The 19592-nt window shown below is 37.7% G+C and overlaps 1 protein-coding gene across 1 annotated transcript; it reads right to left on the bottom strand.

Annotated features, from left to right (window-relative positions):
* Window positions 1-1607: 1607 nt before the first annotated feature.
* Window positions 1608-18135, bottom strand: ltb4r2a (leukotriene B4 receptor 2a). The gene is made up of 5 exons (XM_079865998.1): window positions 17856-18135; window positions 6476-7021; window positions 3640-3840; window positions 3527-3567; window positions 1608-3446 (listed from the first exon to the last, which is right to left on the bottom strand). The coding sequence occupies exons 2-5, from the start codon at window positions 7010-7012 to the stop codon at window positions 3140-3142; spliced, it is 1086 nt and encodes a 361-aa protein (XP_079722124.1). The 5' UTR covers window positions 7013-7021; window positions 17856-18135; the 3' UTR covers window positions 1608-3139.
* Between the last annotated feature and the right edge of the window lie 1457 nt (window positions 18136-19592).

Raw genomic sequence — 19592 nt, forward strand, 5'->3', positions numbered from 1 at the left:
GATTTGTCAATGAGATTTACAGTTCGCACACACACTAAAGGCTACATGATATTAAATCAACACGACTGATATTCACACCAACAACCAATACCCAACTAACAGGGAACGTTCTCATAACTTTGACTAACGTTCTGATAACGTTAGTAGATTGTTTGTCAAACGTTATCTGGGGTTCATTTATAAAATATTGCGTAAAAACCATTTATCTCTTGCAATCATTTCTCAAATGTGCGTACGTATGTTTCAGAGAAACTTCTCTTTCAGAAGTGAAATTTATAAATAGCAAATGATCTTAAAATTGTGCGCCGCTGAATGGTGTCCGATCTCCCACTTGTGAATGGCGCCTAGTCAATGTCAATAAATCATCCAAATCCTTTACCAAATCCTTCACCACATATTTATAGTTTTTTATCAATTTCTTTATCAATGCAGAATCTTTTTTTTTTTTTTTGTAAACATAAATTGCTAAAAGAGAAATAAACTGGCAAAAGTCAAGGGTCAAGAACCCAGCTAAAGCAAACACTGATCATCATAATGGTGACATCAAACAGAACATTTAAACATCTAAACCTCTGTTATTCTCAAAAATAACTTCTATGTAACTAAATAGATATATATTCTATAACTTTCTATGAGAGAAATAAAGTTGGAAGCTGGTAATGCTGTTAGTGGAGTTGTTTAATTCTCCTCTGCTGAGATCTTCACAGATTTAATGTCTTCTTTTATCTTCAGTCTGTGGCTGAAGTCAGTTGTAGTTTCTGTTCTTGTTGTTTCTCTTTCCATCAGTGATTCTGCTTGTTAACAGCAGGTGTTCAACATTTTCAGGAATGTCCTACTAACTTTTAAATGGCGTTTATAAACATTAAAGAAACTGGGCATTTTTATGTTCTTGGAATATTACAAATCAATGTTCCTAGAATGTTAATAAACTTTTTGTTTTTATGTGGATCGTTTTGACAATGGCATTGTCTGTATGCGGAAATCTCAAAGGAAAAACTTCTCAGTTTTGAGCACATTGTTGTCGTGTAAATGAACCCTAAGTATTGAATTATTGGATCTTGCATGTCTACCAAGCTACCAGGGAACGTTCTCAAAACTTATGGATTCTTTACCATAGCAAAGTCTCTGAGATCCTGAAACCTTGTACTTCAGGAGACTCTAGTTAAGGAAAATGGTGGCACTGGAGACTAAAGGGTTTCTGATGGTTTCACACTTAATTCTTCACCTTAATTCATTTTTTTTTTTTAGCAGTTAACATGTGTCTTTTCTTCTTGGCCTGTTTTTGTATGACCCTGCTGAACCAAAGAGTGTTTTCCTGTCCACTGGTTACGCAGACATTTTGCAATTTCTAGTATTGCATTAGCATTGCATCTTTCTCATGAGCATTTAATATTTTTTGACTTTTCAGTGCGAGTTAAATTTATTTTTTGTCCCATTTTACCTGTAAAGGAAAACCTGCTTAATAATGATGCACACCTGAATATTAAGTGTATAGGCATTTTTCACCAAACATCAAAACCTCTGTTAATTCTCAATGAGAAAAGAGAATTATTCTGTAGATGTCTAACATAAAGTCAGTCTGGTTAGTAATAAGTGAAGCTGGTAATGCTGTTAGTGGAGTTGTTTAATCCTCCTCTGCTGAGATCTTCACAGATTTAATGTCTTCTTTTATCTTCAGTTGATTTCCTCTAAGGCTGTGGGCTGTGGCTGAAGTCAGTTGTAGTTCTTGTGTTTCTCTTGTTCATCTTTCCTTCAGTGATTCTGCTTGTTAACATCAGATGTTTGAATGTTTGAAATAATGTTTCAGGAACATCATACAAACTGGAAAGTTTAACATTTCCATAACTAAAACTAAATGTTTGGAAAACGTTCTTAGAACAAATATTTGTTAGCTGAACCACAATCGAAGTGCTCCAGTTTATCATTTCATCTCTCAACTAAGCCCACAAAACACACACACACACACACACATGCAGACATGCATCAGTGTAAAACATCACATTTAATATGAATGATGCCATTAGTGTAAACATTTGTACAGTGATCCAGACATAATTAAAAAAACATAAATCCTCAAACTTAGATTTACCTCATTAATTGTTACCATGACAACAAAAGTCTCAATTAAACCCTAATTTCCTGATTACACCCTCTTTTACGGTCATCAGGGTTCAATCGGGCCTGAGAAACAGGGAACATTGATTGTCATGGATTTCTCTTTATATGTTCTGCTGATTCTCAGTTGTGAAGTATTTCTTTGTACTCTGAGTGCAACGCTTGTCAAATTATTATTAAAAAAATAATAATAATTAAACATTAACCAATCATACAGTACTGGAAATGTTATGGAAAAGTCATGAAAATTAATTTGAAAAGAAAATAGGAACTCGATGCCCATGCTGGTTATTAGACCTAATGACAGAGTTCCCTCTCAAAACTCAGTACTCTACCAAATTTGTCTCATTGGTCAGTCTTGAATCTTTATTTACAACTAGTGATGGGAGGTTCGGATCATTTTACTGACTCGGATCTTTAAGTTTCGTTAAGCAAATTTAACGAAGCTTTTTCAACTTTCTGTCATTTCAACAGAATTGAATTGAAATGTTACATGCCAAATTCCCCAACATATCTACTTATTCTAAATGTGATCAGCATTTGCATAAAAAAAAAAAAAACGGATAAACATTTGCATAAGAAACCACAATTTACACACTGACAACACTATTTACAACCATGCAAACCGTTTTGAGCAAGAGGGCTGTTTCTGTAGCAGTTCATCTGTCTCTCAGTTGTGTGACGCCCTCTACTGGGCAAAGACATGAAGCAGATCTTTGAAAGTGCTGGAATAAAAACAGCTTCCAGTACTCTGTGGACGTTCATGTGTCTGAACCTGTTCCTTGTGTAAAGGGAAAAGACCCTGCGGCTGCCTCAGTCTTCGGTCAGGTGATGGTTTGAGAGTTAGGCACTGGTCTCCTTGTTCTCTTGTGGCTTTTTGGTACACAATTGGTACACAGTTTTTATTTTATAAAATAAGCTTGGATTCACTTTCATCTGTTACAAAAACACAAGCTGTCTTGATTAACCCACCATAAAACACTGGAAAGCGCAACTCTCAGAATTGAATTTCACAGCCATTCGCTCACTTTCCTTTTTTCTGCGGCACAACTTTAATAATGCAGCTCGTGTGAGGGGTGGTGGTGGAATCGGAGTCTTTGTCTTTGAGACTGCCTCCTTCATCGGTGTCCTTCTCTCGGCTGTTGTGATTGCTCTGGCGGATCTTTGTCGAATAAAGCGCCGTTGCCTCGAACAGCCGCGCCATGAAAGCCAGGCCTTCCCGTCGGATGAACGACTTTCCGGCGAAGGTGTAGAGGATGGGGTTTATGCAGCTGCTGACAAAGGCCACGGTGGAGGTGAGCACTCGCAGCGACGTCGAGATCTTTTTTAGTCTGCCGGAGGAAGAACAGAAATGAGTTTGTAAATTAGCTGGTGTTACTGAGCGTACAAGCTTTTTCTAAAAGTTACTCACCTAATTTTTGTAGAAACGTCTGGATGTAAAGCAGCTGCCATCTGTGTGAGGAAAACATTTTGAGAGTGTTTTCACATTTGAGACAATTCTGATTAAGCACGTATAGCACACACCTGCACCATGTTTACGATGTGGTACGGCAGCCAGAAGAGCCCGAAGGTGACGATGATCACCAGGATGAGTTTCTCGCTGCGGATGCGTCGGCGAAAACGCGTCTTGCGGATTCTGCGCAAGATACACACGTAACTGCCTATGATCACACTGTACGGCAACAAGAAGCCCAGCACCGTTTCCATACCGTACTGCATCACCACCTACAGATGAACAACAACGGTCATGAGATATCATTTTAACTTTCCATCAAGCAATCATGAAAAAAAGTGTCATGGTATACACAAAAATATGGAGCAGCAAAACAGCAGCAAAATCAAATCAGCATATTAAAATGATTTCTGAAGATCATGTGACACTGAAGACTGGAGTGATGATACTGAAAATTCAGCTTTGATCACAGGAATAAATAACATTTTACAATATATTTACATAGAAAATGGTTATTTTAAATTGTAATAATGCTCAACAGTATAACGGTTTTTACTGTATTTTTGATCAAATAAATGCAGCCTTGGTGAGACTTAAAAAAAAAAAAAAAACATTTACCCATCCCAAACTTTTGAACGGTAATATATAGAAAAACAGGCACATTCCAGCACTTGTAGCATTACAATCAAGATAAAATGGTTTTAACCCTTGTGTGGTGTTCATATTTTTGTTACTCAGCCAGTGTTCGTGGGTCTGGTGGACCCGCTGCATTTTTGGGGTTTTTAATTCAACACAATCAAAAATGTTATGTTAAAATACTCAACAGATGTTTACTTCATCCCAATTACAAGCAATATAAACAGCATATATGGTTAATATTTTCTCTTTACCTTTGTTAGATCACATTTAAGAATTGCAACCTCGTGTGGGAATGGCAGGAGTAGAAGCACAAAACTCACTCTTGCACTCTTTCACACTTACACACAATCTCTCTCTCACACGCACGCACACACACACTCATGCACACACATACACACACCCACAACACACACGCCCACAACACACACACAGACACACACAAAACACACACCCACACATACACACACACACACACACACACATGCACACACACACACTCACTTGGACATGTGGTGTACGGTCACTCTCCATAGGCATAATGGTTTTTCTAATGTACAAACTGTATAATCTATCCCCCTACACTAACCCTACCACTAAACCCTACCACTTGAATTTCAAAAAACACCATTTAGTATGTTTTAGTATGAGGACACAGATGTCGTCATAAACCATGTTTACGTTGTAATACCCATGTCATTATACACATTTGTGTCCTCATAAACCATATACAAGAACATACACACACTAACAGCAGGCCCTGACAGGAGGAGGACAGAGTAAAGGTACACAGGACCTACAATATTCACACTTTTATTAGCCCCGGGTCCAGTGGACCCGAACATCCTGTGTGTAATATAAATGTGTAGGGGGGTGTACAGTGTGTTTTCATTGAAAATGTGTTCTGATATATATTCCTCACAGAAAATGAGCCAAGGCCAATGAGTCTCAGTTTGAAAAAATAATTAATTGTATCATTTTTCTTTTGATAAAAAATGAAAACGGGTCCAACAGACCCGAACACCATACAAGGGTTAAATGGAATTTTATCATTTGACTTACAGGAAATTACTAACACAAATATTGTAGTTTAAAAAGAAAAGAAAAATGATTTGTTTTCCTGGTTCAAAAAAATAAAAAATAAAAGTTTTGTTGACTCAGGTCTGGAACATTTTTAGAGAAGCGTCATCCTGGGTTTGTTTATAGAAAAAAATATTTGCCGGAAGATACACTACAAACATAAAAATAGATCTCTGCCAAATGTTTTTGGCACAAAACACTTTGTGGCAGAAACATATGGAGAAGCTCTTCGCTGACATAAAGGTTCAAACGGCCAAATCAGCATGAGAATGATATAAAAGCAGAAGGGCCCAGTTAAAGCCCTGCAGTCCCTTCCAACCTGACAGAGCCAGAGCAGTTTTTCCAAGGAAAATTTCCAGACGTTACAGCGTGAACGTGCAAAACTGATAACATTCCCAGAACACTGAGCTGCAGCCAAAGATGCTTCGACAAGAACTGATGCGTACTTACAACCAGCAGATATTGCTTGAGGCTTAATTAACTTTTAGGTTTCACCAAAACAATATTTTGCACATTCAAACATGTTATCAAACTCCAACTCGTAATTCCAGGTTGTAAAGCTAGAAAATGTGTAAAAAGTTCAGTGAGGTGAAAAATACTTGCGAAAGACCCTGTAACTGCATCAGTCACAATTTAACAATGACAAAATACAGCAGAACTATATGTTTATTATTGTTGATGTAGTGAATGTTTATGTATTATGAATAAAACACAAGAAGTTTATTTTCACATGAGGATAAATTATATTTTAAGATGACTTTTCATCATCCAGTCATCTCATATACACTACTGTTCAAAAGTTTGGGTTGGTTATACGTTAAATATTTTTAAATGTATTTTATTCTCACCAAGGCTGCATTAATCTGATCATAATAAAATAACTGTGTTCTATTGGAATATATTGTAAAATGTTATTTATTCCTGTGATCAAAGCTGAATTTTCAGCATCATTTCTCCAGTCTTCAGAGTCACATGATCATTCAGAAATTATTTTAATATGATGATTTGATGCTCCAGAAACATTTATGATTATTATCAATGTTGGAAACAGTTGTGCTGCTTCATAGTTTTGTGGAAACCGCATTTTATTTTTCAGGATTCTTTGGTGAATAGAAAGTTCTGACTCTTAAGATACTTCTTGAATATGTGTGTAATGCTTCGGTTTGAAATATTAGAGCAGCACAGACTCACATATTGTGGTTGTGTGTGATTGCAGTCGCACACAAAAGACGTGGTGTTATTTCCTGAAGAACTGTTTGTGACCACTTTTTCTGTGGTCCTGAAAACCAAAACGGGCACTGAGAGTCCCAGAGCGAGAACCCAGAGTCCCACCAGGACCCGTGTGATCGCCCGGGGGTCCGTCACCGCAGCCACGCGTTTCGGCCACACGATCGCCACCAGCCTGTGCAGACTCATCAGCGTGATCAGAAATATGGAAGCGTACATGTTGGTGCAGCAGAGGTAGAACAGCACTTTGCACAGCGCCAGACTGAAAATCCAACTTTGCTGAACCAAATAAACCACGAAGAAGGGCGTCAGCAGCATGAGGAACCCGTCGGCGAAGGCCAGGTTTAGGATCAGGAGGGTGGTGACGGAGCGCCGGCGAGTTCGGGCCAGGACACTCCAGACGATGAAGATGTTCCCGGGAACGCCGAGGAGAAACACGAGGCTGAGGATGGCCGCACCGGCGATCACCCCGACTCCGCTCAAGTTTGTGGTGGAATCCATCTCGGCAATCTGAAGAGGAAAAGATTAGCATTTCGTCAGTGAAGTGTGAGAGTGTGAAGTGTAAAACAATTTTGAACTCGTCCTAGACAGTTTGTCAGATTTTCACCAAAATTGGCTCGCATCATCTTCAGACCATGCTGGCACAAAAGTTACTGTTTGATAACCCCAACCGTTCTTGAATAACGGATTTGACAAAGAGCACACCAAATTGGATACAAGGCTGTATCTCTGCACCGCTTTGGCGAAACCAGACTTGTTTTGCTACAGGTCATAACGTGAGGCTACATGTAGCGTTTCAGCAAAGCGCCACCTACTGGTGAGGAGATATGAAAAACAGCAATTTTTGCTCACAACTTCTGAACTGATCTTTTGATTTAGTGCAGCATAACGATTCAACTGATCCCTATTTTTCCCACATCAGCCATTCTGAATTTTATCATTAAATGCTGAATTTTATGGCCGCATTAGCATATTGTTACAAACTAGGTATGTGTCATCGGGACCATGCCCTGAAGGTGCTCAAAAAGTTTCAGAACAGCACCACCTTCTAGTCAAAATGTATAATGAAATAAAAAAAATTAAAAAAAACTGCTAATAGCTTTTGATTAATTTTCCTTTTTTAATGAAACCGGTCTTTATAGATTCCTCGAATCATACCAAGGACAATGATACCAAATATTAGCCTGGTCCTACCAGACTCTCGTACATTTCATTTGTACAGAGAGTCTGGCCACTCTCCATTGACACGCGTTAACTTCCTTGAAGGCGAGTACTCGGTTGAAGTCTAAAACTATTGGATCTGCCATAACCAATCGCTAACGTTTGGTCGTGGTGTAACCCTACAACTCAAACTAGCGCACCTCAACAACATCGTTCTCAGCCACTCCCTCTGTTCGCTGATTGGACCGCCAAAAATTTGACTCGAGAAAACCCAAGAATATACCGCAAACCCAGACGGAGTACTGAAGGAAAATGAAAATTGAGTGGAAGTACGTAGGAGGGCGGAGCCAGGCTAACCAATAATGCCATATTGCATATGAACTTGCTGTCCGCCATTTTGAATCTCTTTGAAAACCTTTCTATATCCTTCTATACCGATTTGCTGTTATGTATGCCAGGTGACTTGTAAATGTGAAAAAAAAAAAAAAAAACTGTTTCCATTGCAGCTTTGCGAAATATTCCTTTTTTCGAATTGGCTGAAAAACCACCTCATGTAAGCATTTTTTTTTTTTTTTTTTTTTTTTTTTCTCGATATATGGGAGTTTTTGCTAAATTGATGTGTTTCCATTGGCCGTATTTTGAATTCACAATTTCAATTTGCGCAGTTTGAAGGGTGATGTAAACGCAGCTATTGTCTCCACACACTGACCTCACAACATCAATTTGGTAACAGCACCACCTTGTGGTCAAAAGTTATAAGCATTTGAATCATATTACAAGTTTCAAAATTGTGCAATCAACTGGAAATGCCACAAAATCTTTGATACACTAATTTCAATAGCACACCATTTTTTCCTCATCACAGTTATTTGATGGAGCATCATTTTACTGATCAACTGATATCCTCAAATGAACTTCTAACATGTTTAATTTAATTTGATAATGACTTCCGCTCAATCTATGTTTTTGTAAGTCAGTAGATAAAAGTGTAGCTGAGCAATGACACTTTTCAGCATTATTGATTCTGTTTTCCCATTAATTTCTTCCACAGGGATTAAAAAAAAACCTTCAATAAATGAGATCTAAGCCATTAACCAGACCAACCAGCTCCGAGATGAATCATGACATTACAAAAGTTGAAAATATGAGAACATCAGTAAAACAGAAAAAGGTAGGCCTACTGTATGTGTTTTCTGCAGGAATGAAGGATTAATAGTGAAGAATTTCACATGATATGATATTACTGATTACAGAACTGTACACTATGAAAGTTTCCGTCATTGTTTTTTTATTTTTAAAAAAACTTTTAGATTTGCATTTTAAATTTCCTGCACAATATACAAAAATATAGAGGTGAGAGTTTAGTGAGACTTTGGTTATTAAAGTGAATCCTTACAAAACGAAAGTTGAAAAATAGATTCAAGAGAAGCATATAACAACATTTATTAATAACCTCCTAGATCATGGTTGGTCTGTCTTGAAAGGTTCATACAGAATCATTAAAAATCAATGTCTCTAGGCCTATGTAGGAAATAAATGTTTTTTTTTTTTTTTTTTTTTTTTTTTTTTTTTGGTAACTCTTGATTTCAATAGTCCACTTTCTACTACATTCGACTAACTAGAAGTAACTTTGCAGCTACATGTCAACTATCTGTCATTAGAGGATTAGTAGACTGTCTGCTTTATATCTGCTAAAACTTTATTTTGTTGGTCCCCCAACACTGACTATAAGTGACTTGGTCAGCTTATTCTCCTAACCCGAACCCTAACACCTAACCATAACCTAACAGTCTACTGACAGTCTACTAATACTCTAATGAGAATTAGTTGACATGTAGTTGGAAAGTTACTTATAGTTAGTAGAATGTCTAAAGTGGACTATCAAAATAAAGTGTTACCTTTTAAGAACACACGACAATAAAAATGATTTAGGAAATTTTTATTGAATAAATTGCAAATCAAGTTGATAAATTCTGAATTAATTTTTTGGCGGTATGGCTCTGTTCAGGGAGTCCTCTGACCTTTCATGAGCACCATGAAATAGCAGAGAGTCAGAGGACAGCAGCAGCATAGGGAACGCTCACACAGTTTAGGACTGGGAGAGCTGAACTCTTCCCCCTATGAACAGAGCAGCAACGATGACAGAAAAGCAAATGCCACGTTATACACGACAAGGAGGAGCTGGGGAGGTGGCGGGCTGCAAAGAAGCTAGCATCAGCAGTTAGGAGCGAACTGAATCTGTTTGAAGAGGGCACCCTGTTTTTATCGTAGCCATTACAGCGAGGGGAGTTGAACAGCTGATGTGCTGATGCATCTCAGCTGAGCAGAATCAGCTGATGAGACCGTGTAGTTGGCTAATAGCGTTGACAACGTCTTGACTACCTGGCCTGCCAGACCTGACGCTTACGCTTAATTTCCGGTACGGATGACTCGTTGGTGAAGCTGTTCCAGGTTCTACCCCATCCCTAATATAACATTTCATTTTTATTAACCAATATTGCAGATGGACATCGAGAGCAAACACATTTGTTTGCATTTTGGAGATGCTTTAGATATGAGACGCTCATAAAGAGGGTGCGAGCCACCGTAAATGACGTCTGTGGTCTTTAGATAACAGTGGCGGCCGGCAAAAAAGCAGACAGAAAAAAATCATTTCCACAGAGCCACTTTACTGTACATTAGTGAACGCATTAGCACACGGCACACGCTGACAGGCTCCCTGATGCATTACAAACACAAGGTTTAGCTGAAGTGATTACAGGAGTCTGCGTAACGTGATCATTATCTCATCACACCAGATCTCCGATCGCATCGGCCAAATTCAATCTGACCGCAAACCATCCGTTCAAGAGGCACCGGTGCGGTACACCGAGTGAAGGAACACAGATGACCAGAACACAGATAAACTGCAGGTCCATTAGAGGCCCTCGGGGAGAGGAAAGAGAAGCAGAGCCAGGAAAGGAAAAGCTTAGGCAGAGCGAATCTGACGTGAAGCATTGACAATGAAAACTGTGCCAACTCAAGTCTTCAGCGTGTGAGTGTGGACCCACTTACACGGCCACAAACTGTGTGTTCATCACTACAGGAAGTTCATGCAGGAAATGATTTGTGAGACATTTGTGCTGACTGAGTTGTTGTTGTTTTTTACTAGAAGAATCTACACGTTAACTGTCAACATAGTGTCGGACTCGGCCCAGATCCAGGCCACATCTACATGTGGAATCCACGAGGACCAGATGTGGGCCGGATCTGGGGCCGACACTTTGTTTCTGTCTGGGATTTAAGCATCATCTCAAAAACGTTCAAACTCTTCGCAATATCTTTGACATCAGGCACATAACCACTGGAAGATGTTGAGATATAGTTAAAACCAAATTAAACCAAACTCAACCTCTAATAAAAACCACTATAGGTATTACTGCAGCTTTTAAAAACACATACCGATTTCAGGAATTGTGAAGTTGCTCATAACGTGTGCGATTGTTCTTGTGAATTGTTCTAAAGCAAACACATTTTTGGTGAAGTATAGTTTCAGAGGCTTGAACATTAAATCAACTGTACAAGAAAACAATATTCAAATACTTGCTAATGACTTCGGAAATCATGCTAGTAACAATGTATAAAAATATTTTTAAACACTAATTTTAATTACAAGAGATATATTAGGATAAAATAATTCCCTCTATTTCAATACAAATGACAGAAGTTAATGTAGAATGATATAAGGAAAGAATTTACTTGTAATGGACAGCTCAAATGTCTAATAGTTTAGAGGCTTAAAATACAGGGTGGGCCATTTATATGGATACACCGTAATAACATGGGAATGGTTGGTGATATTAAAGTCCTGTTTGTGGACTTCTAAATGGCCACCATGGTCACCACCCATCTTGAGGAGTTTGCCCCCTCATGTGCCACAAACAGGACTTTAATATCACCAACCATTCCCATGTTATTACGGTGTATCCATATAAATGGCCCACCCTGTACATTAAAAAAATAACAATAAAAGTAAAATACAATAAAAATAAAAATAAAAACACACAAAGGTGCTGGTAAAAATTAAAAGTACAACTAAATTAATTTAATTGTAACTTTTTTTAAAACTTTTTTTTTAATTATTTCATATGAAACCTTTTAAATTGCTATTTTTTATATATATTTTATTTCTGTAAAGCACTTTGACATACAAGTGTGCCATAAAATGTGCTATAAAATAAACTTGCCTTGCCTACAAAAAAAAAAAAAAAAAAAAACTGCGCACCTTTAATAGCAACAGTAATGTCAGCAAAATAATGAAATAACACAGAATTATGGGAATGATGTGGGGACTAAAACTTGTTTCACAACTGGAAACTCTTATAATTGAGCTTCTTCTCTTTCTAAGAACTCATTCTAGGATGTTTTAGCTTTTTCTAGAACTACTGAAGTAGGAACTTGATGCTTTAGCTCTATGCACTTCAAACTGTCCATTAAATAATAATAAAACTGACTTGATTTGATACACGCAGGCTCTGTTTCACATGCAGACTATTAAACAGAACTGAAGTCTGCAAGTCAAAAGGCCTTAAAGATCACAAGAAACAGATTCAGGTCTGTTTAAAGTTGTGAAACTCTCTAGAGATGACATTCACAGTGCTAACCATATCTCTGCAGCAGAGCAGACCACATTAGAGATTTCAATCAATCACTGTCCTGCATCTGAACCCACTTCAAATTTATTTCTGAGGAACTTAGCCTTTTTTCTTCGTCTTTTTTTCCCCCTGCTGCCATGAGTTTTAGAAATGATGCTTGTGCAAGCAGTCTTTATTTCCTCCTGACCTTTATGTGTGTAGTTTGTCATAAGGGCGTTTGTTTTTAATCATCATTCAGTGATGAGTTGTCTACTCTAGCAAAGCTATTGTGGTCAGATTTGATGATAAGAGGTCAGGGAAGATGTGTGCTTTAAACATACATCACTTACTTCTGTGAAACACAAAAGGGGATTGTAAAAAAAAAAAAAAAAAAAAAAAAACTTTCAAATTTTATACACATTCAAATATGGAACATCACAATCAGTTACTACCCAGCTAACACACTTTTGTTCTAAGAACGTTTTCCAAACATTCTGTTTTGGTTATGGAAATGTTACAAGTTTTCTTAATGTTAGAGGAACATATGATGTTTCTGAAACATTCTTTCGACTTGATTTTTTTATTTTGTTTTTATAATAAAACTCAACATTCTAAGAACATTGATTTGTAACATTCCAAGAACATAAAAATGCCCAGTTTCTTTAATGTTAATAAATGCCATTTAAAAGTTAGTAGGACATTCCTGAAAATTTTGAACACCTGCTGTTAACAAGCAGAATCACTGAAGGAAAGAGAAACAACAAGAACAGAAACTACAACTGACTTCAGTCACTCAGATCTCAGCAGAGGAGGATTAAACAATTCCACTAACAGCATTACCAGCTTCACTTATTACTAACCAGACTGACTTTATGTCTGTCAGACGTCTTCAGAATAATTCTCTTTTCTCATTGAGAATTAGCAGAGGTTTAGATATTTGGTGAAAAATGCCTATACACTTAATATTCAGGTGTGCATAATTATTAAGCAGGTTTTCCTTTACAGGTAAAATGGGCCAAACAAGAGATTTAACTCGCACTGAAAAGTCAAAAAATATTAAATGCTCATGAGAAAGATGCAATGCTAATGCAATACTAGAAATTGCAAAATGTCTGCGTAACCAGTGGACAGGAAAACACTCTTTGGTTCAGCAGGGTCATACAAAAACAGGCCAAGAAGAAAAGACACATGTTAACTGCTAAAAAAAAAAAATGAATTAAGGTGAAGAATTAAGTGTGAAACCATCAGAAACCCTTTAGTCTCCAGTGCCACCATTTTCCATAACTAGAGTCTCCTGAAGTACAAGGTTTCAGGATCTCAGAGACTTGGAAAAGAATCCATAAGTTTTGAGAACGTTCCCTGGTAGCTTGGTAGACATGCAAGATCCAATAATTCAATACTTAGGGTTCATTTACACGACAACAATGTGCTCAAAACTGAGAAGTTTTTCCTTTGAGATTTCCGCGTACAGATGACGCCACTGTCAAAACGATCCACATAAAAACAAAAAGTTTTATGTTTTTAGTTGAAAACGGTGTCGTGCAAACAGCCCCTAATAATAGTTTATGGTGGTTTTCAATTCTGATGACCCAGCTCTGCATATTGTGTAGGTCTTCATTGTTTAATACGCCTGATTTGGATCATCAGTTAATTAGGCGAGAACTTCATTAACTTGCTTGATAAGAAGCACCAGGGTTGTATGTTTTTTTGTTGGCGTTTTCACTTTTCAGGAGCTTGACTGCTGGTTTTGTTGTGTGGGAAACATCTTAGATTAAGATTGTGTTGCACAGGAGAAAGAAAATCATGCAGGCCGTGACTGGGTGACTGAGACACAATCTTGATTTGTGAGTGCACTGTTGTGTTATGTATCATCTAATTATAGGAGACTGGGGTTGTAACACTCAGTTTAACCAATGTAAAAAATAAATAAAAAAAAAGGGTGAATCATTATCATACATAGACAAGGAGGGATGTGACATGACGAAGACTGGACATTTTTTTTTTGTGAAAAATGTTGGTGTAAAAGCCAATTGTAAGAGTGATTAAGACACACAGCATCTACATTTGAACATGCCTATGAAAAAAAGTAGATTTGACTAACAAATAAATAAATGTAGAAACTTTACACTGTTTTCTATTAGTGTTGATAAACTGTACAAACAATGTAATTTTGTTGCAGATAAAAGTCAGAAACTATTCAGTGAATAAAAGGTAAATACATACAACCATAGATACAAGTCATTTCTTTGTAGTCAGGGAAGTTCATGGGAAAGTGGGACCGAAGTTGGAATTACTGGAAATATTTGTCAACTGTAACTGCTTCCTGATAGCGAGACCAGACATGAACACTGCTAGTGTAAATATACTCCAGATATCTTTTACAATTCCTTCCTTATTCCAACAAAAACAAAGTCATACAAAACTGTGATAAGAAGGAAGAAAGGAGGATGATAGTGAGATTTGCTCAGGTAAAGTTCAACACGCTTGGATTGACTTTCTGACATTCCCATCTGAATGTGGCCAGTCTTTGCAGAGTTTGTCTAGCGCACGTCTCGGAGATTTGACACTGTCTGAGACATTCGCCTCAAACAGACGTGAAAATCCTCTCACGCCCAGTATAAACACAAACACACCCTTTGGTGAGAACGGGACGGAGTAATGAGCGGCTGACGACACCTGTACACAGACCTGATTCTGAATCGAATCACAGCACGTACTCAACACACACGCTTCACAAATAAACACGCATGTGTGGCTTTGTGCAAAACCTCAGACAGATTACTTGCATTACCAGCTTTTACAGGAATAATTACAGTGTGTATTATTCCTGTTTCCAAATCAAACCGTTCAGGTTAAGCAGACGTTGTATTGCAAAGCACTGAAAAGGAAGTAGCACGTCGTAACACGCTTTACACACATGACGAAATTTGAATGATGTGCACAGAAAAAAAACCTGATGTGAGATGTGTGCGGGCATGAGCCACACTTTATCCTGGTTTGCTGATAGTGATCGGACTACATAAACAGCACTGACATCGTTGCCTACAGGCCAAATATAGCACAGATTGCATACTGTGATGCACAAATACACCTGGAGCATACAGTGATTATCATATCATGATCCAGATTTATGTACCATGGTATTTGTAGGTTATTTTTATTTTCCAAATAGTAGCATGCACATTGTATTTGTTAATTCATGCATGCATAAAATGCACATTAGTCTGCAGATCTATACTGGTTAGTGCTACTTTTACTATGTTTAACTAATTACACTTCATTATCACCGTTTATATAAAGTGATGCATTTCATTTTAATGGCGTATCATTAAACGTGTTTACAGGCTTTTTATTGCAGCACACAGGGAGTGTTAATGTATTTACACAGCGAGCCTTAATCATGTAGTCGAGCTGGTCAGGGTTTCTTAAATTCACCATGAAATCAAATAGTAGAAATATTATTTCTTTGCATTCTTAATTTGTTCTCGTCCCAGAAGCACTAGCAGTTCACTATTGCAACTGTTTCATGCCGACTTTGAAGTTTGTTGGCTTTTAATATGAATATGCTAGCCGTACTGTTATCTATAAGCTAGTTTGATCCAAAATAATGACAAAGTTTACATTTAGAAGATATAAGCGTTCAAAACTTAGTCTCTCACTTCCGCCAATATGGATCAGTGATTTTGAGGACATCACTCTGCACTTCAGCTTCTCATCAGATTTTCTGTCCAATCAAATGCATTATAAAAACATTATAAATAGATCCTGAAGCTGCGGCTGAAATCACTCACTGGTTCACAGATTTACTATTTTCTACACAGCGAATGGCACATAGTGCACTATATAGGGGATAGGGAACGATTCAGACAGTGTAAATATGCTTTCCATTGGGGCGAATTAAGTCTAGTTTGATGTTAGTGTCACGCAAACCGCCGCAGCTCCGGTCCAGAGACACGACACACACAGAGCGGATCATATGATGGAGTCGCCGCAGACCAGAAAACATATCAGACACATGTGAATTCTGCACACAATGCTGTATTTTAAAGCGATTTGGAGGAGATTAGGAGAAGAAACTGTTAGAGATTAGGAGATAATTGTGGCTTTACTGATCTTAATGGCTGTGGTCGAGCTGTGATGTAAACTAAACACTATTGGCTTTTTAAATATATTTATATATATTCTAGTGACCCCATATCCCCCACCCCCCAAAACGTCCCGCCCTGTCATCCTGTTTCATTGGACATTACATCAACACACTTCAGTGGCCCTTTCACTCTGGACCCCGTTTGATCTGTGTCCTAAGATATTTCGAAATGTCTCAGTGACACACCTCCTGAATCAGCATCCTGCACTCTACAGATGCTTGTACAAACGTGTGTTAGACTCAGCACACACATATAGGCCTACACCTCTTATAGGTACTAAAGTAAATGAGGACAAGTCATTGACTTCTGTTGTGTGTAAATTAATACAGCCTTTACTTTCGGCGATTCAAAACTTTTCACTGTTGGCATCACTCTGTTTGTGTCTGCACTTTTCTAGTGAACCCCCTCCCCCCACTCACTCACACACACACTCTCTCACACACACACACACACACACACACACAATGTCCCGCCCTGTATTCCTTATTCATTGGAGATTATATCAACACACTGAATAATGCCACACTTTCAGAGGGCTTTTAACTCTGACCCCTGAAGATCATAGTCCTGCAGTGTTTATCTCCAAACCTGATTTTAGTAATCCTGAAGACCTTGCTTGGCTTGTTCAGGTGTTTGATAAGGTTTGAAGATAAAGTCTGTAAGGACCAGATTAGAGAAACCTCATTGTAGGTTGACCAGTTTCAACACCCCCGTGTTGCTGGTCCAAGATGGACTAACAGCTTGGAAAGATGGGACATTTTGGGCATTGTAGTTGTATTTAACACTCTGGGGAAAAAAAAAATGCTACCAAGAATTTTGTTTCATATTGTAATCAATAAGCTTTCAATTAAAATATTAAAAAAAAAAAAAAAATAAAAAAAAAAAATATATATATATTCAATATATAACGAGAGGAAAATGGACCAATCTATGAGCATTTGACTCAATTTAATTCTTACTCTATACATTTTTTTTCTTTCCAAATGAATGAAAATACTGAACATTTTCTTGTCTTCTGTAAAACATTCAAAAAAGTTGTGAAATAAAAATGAATAAAGTTCACTTAACCTACTACTAAGAATGATTTGTGTAGTTCAGATGTTCGGTGGTGCTAGCAAAGTCAAGACAGGTTCAATTCAAAGAGCAAACACATACTGTCAATATGTTTACATTGAATGCTTTGGATCAAGCACCTGTTAAAGGCAGAAATGTGCATTTGTATTATGCATTAAAAGACAGATACGGGACTGTATAGATTCTATACAGTCCCGTATAGATCTACAGTGAATACAAATGAACTAAAGAAGCTAATTGACCATGCAGCTCTCTCAACATCTCTGTCGCTGTAATCACAATGATTTTTAATAACAGCGAACTTCAAACGGAATGACCGACACAGATACGACATGAAACAACTCTTACCGTCCAGGTCTTCCAGAGGCTGAAACACCGACAGGAGAAAGCGAAGTTTATTCGTTCCCTTTTCTCTCTTTTTTTTTCTCAGTTCCTCCACAGGTGATTCAGTGTTTCCTGATTCTCTCGATAGTCAACATAGTTCTCCGACTCTTTTTACCTTCTCAGCAGCCTCATGTCTCAGCGTGTAATCTCTCTCTCTCTCTCTCTCTCTCTCTCTCTCTCTCTGTCTCTCTCTCTCACTCACTCTCAGCGTGTAATCTCTCTCTCTCTCTCTCTCTCTCTCTCTCTCTCTCTGGAGAGGTGGAGTTTCTCTTTTCTGCCTTCGCCTTATCTTATCATTTGATCTGTGTCCTAAGATATTTCGAAATGTGTGACACACCTCCTGAATCAGCATCCTGCGCTCATACAGATGCTGGTACAAATGTGTGTGAGTTTGGTTAACCATTTATCATTTAGTCACCATTTAATTGCATTTTTTTAAGTAAATATGTGTTTGTACATTCATGGTGTTGCTATGGCACACTAAAGACAATAGTGTCACTGTTAAAAATTAAATTCAGGTGATTTCAGCAGAAATGACCGGTGTTGTTCTCTTTTTATAGGCTATTGGCCCAATTTAACTGAATGTTGTGCCGTGGTTTAAGAAGGTACCAGCTGATACTCTAACTCTCATAATTGTAAAACAATTCACATAAAAATAAATAAATAAATAAATAAATAAATAAATAAATAAAAAAAAAAAAAAAAATATATATATATATATATATATATATATATATATATATATATATATATATATATATATACATATATATAGGCTATATATATAGGCTATATATATTAGGGGTGGGGGAAAATCGATACAGCATAGTATCGCGATATTTTCTGTGGCAATACTGTATCGATACACGGGCGCCAAGTAGCCTATCGATGTTTTATTATTTAAATTACACATGACAATTTAACTTTGGTAGTAGAATGCTAAAAATTAATGTGGCGGTGCGCCACAGAATCAACACCGGCCGTCACATATTGTGTTTCGTTATAAAACATTTTTTTACGCAATTTAAAACACGCAGCGTATTCATTCAGCTGCATTTCCTTTCCCTGCTCTCCCTCCGTCTCTCTGTCATTCACGCGTCTCTCTCACAAGCAATTTTTTGTCTCGCCAAAGCCTTATTTGATCGGTGAGTGATGTACATGACTGCTGCGCTTGCGATAGGTGCATATTACTGATTACTTATTATTGAAGTCAACAGGGTGCATATTACTGAAAGAACGAGCAGAGAGAGAGAGCCGCGATCGCGTGCGCACCCTCGCCGTCTTCTGTCTTGCTCTCTCTCGCTCCCTCGCGCATATTAATCAAAATCAATTGAGAATTGACACGATGGTAAAAGATCGGAAGACCGAAGTTTCACGTGCAGCATTCGGGTATTTTTTTCCTGAATTACTGCTGGGTGTTGTGCAAAAAAAAAAAAAAAATTCAGCTGACATTCAGCTGACATGAAAAACACTTTCAATAAACAAAACAAAATCCAATGATGAAATGTTTTCTGTGTTGACAAATCTTGTGCGATGTCCTGACTGCCGGGATAATCACACGCGTTGTAGGCCTACAAGTCCGCTAATGACACGTCTGATTAGCGAACTACTCCTTTGAACCGATTCAACCAAAACAATCTTTTAGTTTAGACTGTTTGGGTAAATGCAGTTGGGTTGTCGAGGTCAAAACTCTAAATAAGA

Source organism: Squalius cephalus (assembly GCF_949319135.1).
Source record: "Squalius cephalus genome assembly, chromosome: 3".
NCBI lineage: Eukaryota > Metazoa > Chordata > Actinopteri > Cypriniformes > Leuciscidae > Squalius > Squalius cephalus.

Coding starts and splice junctions, on each gene's coding strand:
- ltb4r2a (XM_079865998.1), bottom strand. CDS start 7,012: ATGGATTCCACCACAAACTTGAGCGGAGTCGGGGTGATCGCCGGTGCG. Junction 3,568..3,639: donor ACATCGTAAACATGGTGCAG/GTGTGTGCTATA, acceptor TTCCTCACACAG/ATGGCAGCTGCTTTACATCC. Junction 3,447..3,526: donor GACGTTTCTACAAAAATTAG/GTGAGTAACTTT, acceptor TTCCTCCGGCAG/ACTAAAAAAGATCTCGACGT.